Source organism: Balearica regulorum, chromosome 5 (assembly GCF_011004875.1).
Source record: "Balearica regulorum gibbericeps isolate bBalReg1 chromosome 5, bBalReg1.pri, whole genome shotgun sequence".
NCBI classification, from domain to species: domain Eukaryota; kingdom Metazoa; phylum Chordata; class Aves; order Gruiformes; family Gruidae; genus Balearica; species Balearica regulorum.
This window is the reverse complement of record NC_046188.1, coordinates 55,078,032-55,085,978: the sequence shown is the minus strand read 5'-3', so window position 1 is coordinate 55,085,978 and position 7,947 is coordinate 55,078,032. Positions and strand designations below refer to the sequence as shown.

Here is a 7,947-nt window from a genome sequence, read left to right as displayed (position 1 = left end):
GAGCCCGGCAGCCCCCCTCCCCCTCAGGCTTGAGGGGCTGCGGGGCCTCTCCGCCTCAGAAGGGGTGCGGAGCGCCAGCAGTGTCTGAGCTCCTCTTCGCCCGCCTCATCTTTCCTCACGGTACCGACCGTTATGGGCCGAACGTTCCAGAACAACCGTTAGGGCCGAACGTTACCGTCCTCCTCGCCTCACTCCACTCCACTCCTCCCCTTCCCTGCTACCCACGCCGGCCCGGTACAACTTCCCCCTCCTCTCCACCCCGACGTGTCGGCGGGCACGTCTCCACCGTAGCAGCCCGCCCGCCTCACGTCAGCCGCCCGGCCCCTACTTAAGGCTGCAGCCGCTTCCCCACCCCACCGCTACAGCAGCCGCCGCGCTTGGTTGAGGACGCTCGGTAGGTACGATCGCCTTTGTGGGTTGGAGGGGGGAGGGGGATGCGGGCGCCGCTGGCCAACGTCCCCCGAGGGGGGACTCGATCGAGCGGGCAGCGCCGAGCGGACCAGAGTCCGCTCGATCGAGTCCCCCCTCCAGGGCTCAGGCGCTACCGGGCACAGCTCTGGACTTCAGCCCGGCGCCACGTTGGGTGCGGTGCGGAGAGCACCGCGCCCTGCTCGGTGGCCTTGTGCAACCGGCGTGATTTCCGCACACATTTCCCCCCCACACCCCCTGGCTTTGAGATTGCTGTGTGCTGCATTGCCCCCGCCCCCGTGAATTAATTTGCATCTCCTAATCGGCGGTAAAATGCCCCCAGTGACTGACCCTGCAAAGGGCTGTGAGGGTGGGCTGCATTTGAAGTAGAGCGTTAATACACCACCTCGGCTACTGGCTGTCCCCTAACCTGGTCCTTTCAGGGGAATAGCGCTCTGAGAACAATTTGGAGTATTAAGCGTAACTGAGAAATACTTAAGTGGGTGCTTCTCACCAGCTCTGCACATTAATGTTCTTACAGCGCAAAGGGAGAACTTGGCACATGGAGGGTGTGTGTGCTATACTGGGCCCTGCTTCAGGAGACTTCTGCAGATGAAGTGACATATCTTGGCTAACTCTTCCTAAATATGGGCACTGCTCGTTTTCTGTCCCTCCTCCCCTCTCTCCCCAAGCTCCCAGTTCTTACCTGCTCTGCCAGTGCTGCCTGGCCTTTCCTGCTCTAAACGAGTTGCTGCCTGTTCAGCACTAACTTGAGAATCACGTTGTGTCTATACTTGCATCCATCTGCGATGCTGCCCCTGCCTCGGGCTTTTCAGGCAAAGCAGAAGCTGGGCTGCTCCCAGTGCAGCACCGCCTGGGAAAGCATAGTGTCAGCTTCTGCAGGGACCCTGAGGTGAATGCACAATACTCCATCAGCATTGTGGCATTTCAGTACAGCTGTGGCTGTCAAATTAGAACCCATATAACTGGACTGTCATACAGCTGGTAGCTAAAAAAAAAAAAATTGAAGGTGGGAGAGATGGTAATACCGGACTGAAGACATCTTAATTCAAAGCTATGCAGTTTCATTTTAAAACAAATCCATAAAGTTGACTTTGAGGATCACACTGTGCTTAAGAAGGGCTTGCCTAAGTGTTGTACAACTTCAGCTCTGGAAAGGCTTCAGGGCATGGAGTACCAGTTTTTCAGGGCAGTAGAATGGAGATTGCCAGACCATGCTGTGCTCAGAAGTACTAAAATGGCTTCCTTTATCTAAACGTAATATGGATGGTCATTTAGAACACTCTACTAATGCGGCTGGAGTGCCACCCAGCTATATACCAATGGTTCTCAGATTGTATTTGAGGGAAAGCTATAGCAAGCTTAAACAGTGCATTGTCATCAGTAATTCAGATTTTTTAATTACTTTGCTGCATACAGACAGTACTGCTGGATGTTTTAGGCATGTGACTTATATTGATTTTCTTCTCCTGGAATAAAGTCTGTCTTGCTTGATAGAAATGTTCTGGTGTCAGTAAAAGCCCCAAAGCCTGGAGAAATAATCTGTTCCTTTCCTTGCAGCAGTGCACCATGTCTCTCAAGGATCAGCTCATCCACAATGTCCACAAACAGGAGCAGAGTCATGCCCAGAATAAGATCAGTGTGGTTGGTGTGGGTGCTGTTGGAATGGCCTGTGCTATCAGCATCCTGATGAAGGTAAGTGTCAAGCTTGGGATGAAGCAGCACAGTTGTGATTGATTACCTGAGGCCTAAAAGAGGGGCAAAAAGTAATCACCCTTACTAGACTAACTGGGATAGCACAGAAGATGAACTTTTGGCTGTCCACTCTTTGGGCCTGAAATGAAGCAGCACTCTTTAAGCTATTGACAGAACAAATAGGTGTAGTTCTTGTGAACCAAGTTTATCTCAGTATCAGACAGAACATGCTCTATGTATTATTTTGACTTAAGAGCTGCATTTACCTTTGAATGACTTCCAGAATCTCTTCTAAGAACTGAGGCATCATTTTGTCCGAAGCAGTGTGTGATGGAATACTTCTTTGCAGTGTAGACTGGAAAAAAGTGGTCCTAGACACTTAGGCTTGTCCTCTGAATTGCATTATTACATTGAAAATGCTGTGTTTAGCATCAGGCTTGCTTTTCTTAGCTATGGGGTTTGTGAACAGCTATTAAATTATTCTTCATCATTGTCATGCTAAATTGAACAACTATTCCACACAGAATGTGGATATGAAAAGTACAAAACTAAATAAAGTGGATATCCCAGGAGACTAATGTAAGTACTCTGCTTGGGAACAAGGAAAATGATACAGATGAGCAAAATTGCTTAAACAGATCACTGTTTTTAAAAGAATTGTAACTTCATGGTTTACAAATTGGGTACTTTGCTCAAAGAGGCAATAAACTTATTATTCAATCTTGGTCTCTTGCAGGACTTAGCTGATGAACTTGCCCTTGTTGATGTTGTGGAGGACAAACTCAGAGGAGAGATGCTAGATCTCCAGCATGGCAGCCTCTTCCTTAGAACACCAAAGATTGTCTCTGGCAAAGGCAAGTAGTTGGCTCTAATGTGCTCATTATTTCCAAATGGAGATAGCTACTTCAGATCTCAAACTAGTCATCCAAGTCTAGTGCTTAGCCTGTCATCCTAATTGTTAGGAAGAAAGTTCACTTCACTTCTGTTCAGCTGACATTGTTTCATATACCTTGTTAAGGCCCAACTATGAATCCTTTGTTCCAGAGTTCATCATTCTTAGGTATTTCTGCACATTTGAGAGTTTTATTTCACTCAAAATTAGCCAGTTAGCCCCTGAATGTTACTGCTTACTTCTTGGCCATAAATGTCTGACAGCTTTAAGTTTAGTGGTAACCTGATTAGGGCAAATACTAGCCATCTCATACCTTAGTTAACGTGCAGCTCTAGTGTCCACAGGTAGCAGGTTAAGAGGGCAGAGCCTTCTTCCTTTTCTACACAGCACTTGCACTGGCTGCCATCTCAACAGCTACCCCATACCCATCTGTGGCTGAGAAGTATGTAATACCACTGCCCAGTTCTACGTGTTAAGATTTTGATATGCGCTTAAGGTTGCCACTTGTGCAATGAACCACAGTATTAAAAGAAAACTTACTTTCTATAGAAGCAAAGTCTAGGGGGACAATAACCAGGAGAATTTCAGTACCCTCAAACTAAATAACATAGAATTTTAGATACCAATACTAAAAGGAACTGAAAGCTCTTGTTCTGAACCATGTGTAGAAAGAGGTCATGTTTGACAGTCTTTTGTCTGCAGATTACAGTGTGACTGCACACTCCAAGCTGGTCATTGTCACTGCTGGTGCCCGTCAGCAAGAAGGAGAGAGCCGCCTTAACTTGGTCCAGCGCAATGTGAATATCTTCAAATTCATCATTCCCAATGTTGTTAAATACAGTCCTGACTGCAAGCTGCTTATTGTCTCAAACCCAGGTTTGTCTTGCGTTGCCTTAACAAGAGGATTTGGCTTAGAGCATTGTGTTGTCTTCAATAAGGTGGCATTAGTATACTAATATGACCAACTTATGCCACATAACCACATAGCAAGAAGTGTCATCTTCCCTCTCCACACTCAGCAAGCTGGTCCTCTGAGGAATAAACCAAGTTGCCTCCAACTTGAGTCTTCAGGTGCCTTTTAATGTTCTTTAGCATAGGACACAGTAAAGGCACTGATGATTGCCTTTAAAGCAGTCATTATGTTAGCCCAATGCAGGGCCTGGCAATGGGCGTTACTTTACACTCTATTCCACATAATGTGTGCAGATAAAATCCTGAACAGATGAACAGAAGATACCATCCTAGTTATCAAACTGCTCATGAGTGGCACTTGTTATCTTCCCTGTTCTACTTACAGTGGATATTTTGACCTATGTGGCCTGGAAGATCAGTGGCTTTCCTAAACACCGTGTTATTGGTAGTGGCTGCAATCTGGACTCTGCCCGTTTCCGCCACCTCATGGGAGAAAGACTAGGCATCCATCCTCTGAGCTGCCATGGATGGATTGTTGGAGAGCACGGAGATTCCAGTGGTAAGGGTGAAATCTGGCTGGCGGTTACATAGAACTTTTTCTGATGATTTGTTTGCAAAAAACATCTCAAAGTTATAGCTAAACATTGCTAAAGAACCTTTGCACTACAGCACCTTAAGAATCCAAGTCCTGCTTTAAGTCTTCTGCACAGAGTAACCCTAGATGATCTATATTTGACCTGAGTTACTCTGCTTGGAAAAGGTCACTACTGTAACCTGAGGAGGCTAAAAATTTCTAGGCTAAGTTGTTCCCATAACTCACCCACCCACCCCACCCCACCCCCCCCCCCAAAAAAAAAAACCCTGAAGAAGCAAGAGGGTAGAGTTGTCTGCAAGGAACTCCCAAAGATCTGCACTAGACCTACTAGTAATCACTCAGTTGTCTTTACTGGCATCTCTTGATTACTTAAAGAACTATATTTAGAGGAATTGAAGTGCAGAGGCAAGTCTAGAGGACAGGAGAAAGAGCAGCTTTCTCCTTACTTAACCTGTACTTCCTCTGGCAGCACAAGAGCAGTACTGTCTGCTTCCTGACACTAAGGATGACTCAGACTCAGTTCTTACTTTAAGAAACCTTTGCATTGCAAAATACAGAGTTACCGTCACTTTAGTTCATGTTGCTTAGGTGTTTTGCTTTAATAAAAGTATAGTCAAATGTTGTGACATCATGTATAAAGATGTTCCTAGGTTCCTATGTTCTCAGCCAGCAATTTAGATTGGCCTCACAAGTCACATGATATGTAAAGTCATACCTAAATCAGTGACATGTGTTGCAGATTAATCTAACTAGATCTTGTGTTAACTGTTAAATTTGAGGAGGACAAAATTAAGTTTTCTTGTGAGATAATTAATCTATGTGCAACTCCCAGTACCTGTCTGGAGTGGAGTGAATGTTGCTGGCGTCTCCCTGAAGGCTCTTCATCCAGACTTGGGAACTGATGCAGACAAGGAACACTGGAAGGAGGTCCATAAGCAGGTGGTGGACAGGTAAGTACTGGGGTTTTTTTGCTTGGGTTTTTTCAGCATGAGAACAAATTATGAGCTCTAGCATCTATAACTGCAGTATCCATATCTGGTTTCATAAATACCATAGTAGCTCAAAACAAATGTCAAGATGCAGACATAATAGAACTTGAAATAATATTTTAAGGAGTAATGTAAATTTGGCAGAGTTAATTTTTCATGCAAGTAGAAGTCTTCACTGCTGAGTTCAATCCTGTCAGCAAACCAGTCAAGCTTCTGATGTCTCCCAATTGATAAGGCATCTCCAAAAGGCCTTCTTACAAACTTGCAAGTATTTCAGTTGATGGTACTTGTTTTTAATGAGTAACTGTCTCTGCAGTGCCTATGAGGTCATCAAACTGAAGGGGTACACATCATGGGCTATTGGCCTTTCTGTGGCAGATCTAGCTGAAACTATTATGAAGAATTTGAGAAGAGTGCACCCGATCTCTACAATTGTTAAGGTGAGCAGCACCTTCTTGCTTACTTCTGTCTTATTGAAAAGTATAAACCTTGGGAATTCTGAAGAACAGTAATAACTTTTTAGTTTAGTTGAAATTAAACATAGTTGATTTTTCCTGATAAGATATTCTGTAAATACATAGACATAACATAAATTCTAGCCTAATTATCCTTACCTACTTTTCAGGGCTTGCATGGAATAAAAGAAGATGTCTTCCTAAGTGTTCCTTGTGTACTGGGCAATAATGGCATCACTGATGTAGTGAAGATGATCCTAAAACCTGAGGAAGAGGACAAATTAAAGAAGAGTGCAGATACACTCTGGGGAATCCAGAAGGAACTACAGTTTTAAATCTGCCCAAGCAGTTCACTCTTTGCAGTTTAACGGGTTTAGTGGTTTGTCTTATGTTGCACTTTTCCAAGTAGGTCAAATCTTTCAATGTACGTATCTCAACTAGAACACACACAAGCTCAAATCTGAACAAACGAGTTTCCTGAAGATAGCATTAGGAAACTATTCTAGGGTTTTCCCTGTTCTCAGACACCCATGTTCTTAGCCAGAGCTAGATAACCTACTCAGTCTTGTACAGTGAAGTGGTGTGACAGAAATCCAGCATTCAAAGCAGCACTGCCTAGAAAACCCTTTGCCTTTTCCTCATCTTGTTTAATGTTGGTTCAGAACAATAAGTAAGTAATTATTACATAATGTGAAACCAAAGACTATTTTCTTGCAGTTAAAGGATTGTCAAGCCAATTGACCAACCTTCTCTGCCAGCTGAATAGCTTAACTATTTCACTGTTGGTAGGTCCAAATGTATTTTCCTAATCCTGCTTTGGAATTTTTGTGTATTTTTTTAGAGAACCTTATTTTTGTGTACTATATCAGCCTAGCTGTAAGTTTGTCTCCTGAGCATGTTTAAAAAAAAAAAAAGTGTAGGTTTCTGTATGCAACAAGACAGTGACTGTCCAACTGTAGTACTGGCTCCAACACCAAATAAACCACAAACTGTTATTTGTCTGCTTGTTTTTCTTTACAGGGCTTTGTCTCCAAAATGCAGCTCCACTCACACCCATCCAAATCAAACAATTTTATTTTATTTCTTCAGTCACACTAACTCAAACCTCACCTGTGTAATAACGTTATGTGTGCAGCTACTGTTTTGTAGGCTCCAGCTCTTTGTGTAATGAACTTTTTAACAGTTTCAAGGTAGGAATGAAGAAACAGTAACAGAACTATTTAAATACTCAACTTAAGCTTGATTCCCATCTTAATGCAAAGAAACAGGCTCTACTGACATTATGTTAGCAGAGCAGAGAAGTGATGTAACAAAGGAAGCATCCTCCTTACCTGTACACACAAAAACACCTATAGAAAGAAATCTCTTCCCCATCAAATACTTGACATCCATAAAAAGTCAACTTGCTGCCAACTTACTCCTCAAAGCCCATAGTAAGTTAGATAATTATTTCTTCCTTATCTTCTCTTGTCATTAATATTTTTAAAACAATATACCTCATTACAATGAGGAAAGAAGGCCTTATTCTGAGCTTTTTCTAAGATTAGGACACAGCATGTAGCTTAAGAATGGAAACATCACCTGATTAAGTCCAGGATAGATTTTTAATGTGGACTGCAGCCAGTGATACTTCTCAGAACAAAGTATTTTAGAATAAGCTGAAAGTGCTCATGAAGCAACTTCAGTAGCAAAGGAAAAGCTGTAGCTACTGTACTGCTTTCTCTTACACCCAAGTGACCAAAATAGCACCTGGAAAGAGAGCACGTGCAATAGTGACTATGAATAGTCACATTTTATGCAGATAACAGGAAGGTGGTATGAAGCCATTTTCAAAGCTTTCAGAAGATCCACAGGATTTACAATTTTTACTATGTGAAGTCTCACCCAGCTTTTTACTACAAACTCCAACCTCTTCAGATCCAATGGTGACATACAAAGCCTTAAGACAGTTGGTTTTGAGCCACACTGATTACTGCACCG

At 43.4% G+C, this 7,947-nt stretch overlaps 1 protein-coding gene across 2 annotated transcripts; it reads left to right on the top strand.

Moving 5' to 3' along the window:
* The first annotated feature begins 247 nt into the window (after nt 1-247).
* LOC104633756 (L-lactate dehydrogenase A chain) lies at nt 248-6,962 on the top strand. Of its 2 annotated transcripts, none has more exons than XM_075755005.1 (8): nt 248-394; nt 1,990-2,124; nt 2,861-2,978; nt 3,719-3,892; nt 4,314-4,487; nt 5,356-5,473; nt 5,829-5,952; nt 6,138-6,962. In XM_075755005.1, the coding sequence occupies exons 2-8, from the start codon at nt 1,999-2,001 to the stop codon at nt 6,300-6,302; spliced, it is 999 nt and encodes a 332-aa protein (XP_075611120.1). In that variant the 5' UTR covers nt 248-394; nt 1,990-1,998; the 3' UTR covers nt 6,303-6,962. The 2 variants fall into 2 exon arrangements, with proteins under 2 accessions (XP_075611120.1, XP_075611121.1); XM_075755006.1 differs by having other exon boundaries at nt 260-398.
* The last annotated feature ends 985 nt before the right edge of the window (nt 6,963-7,947 follow it).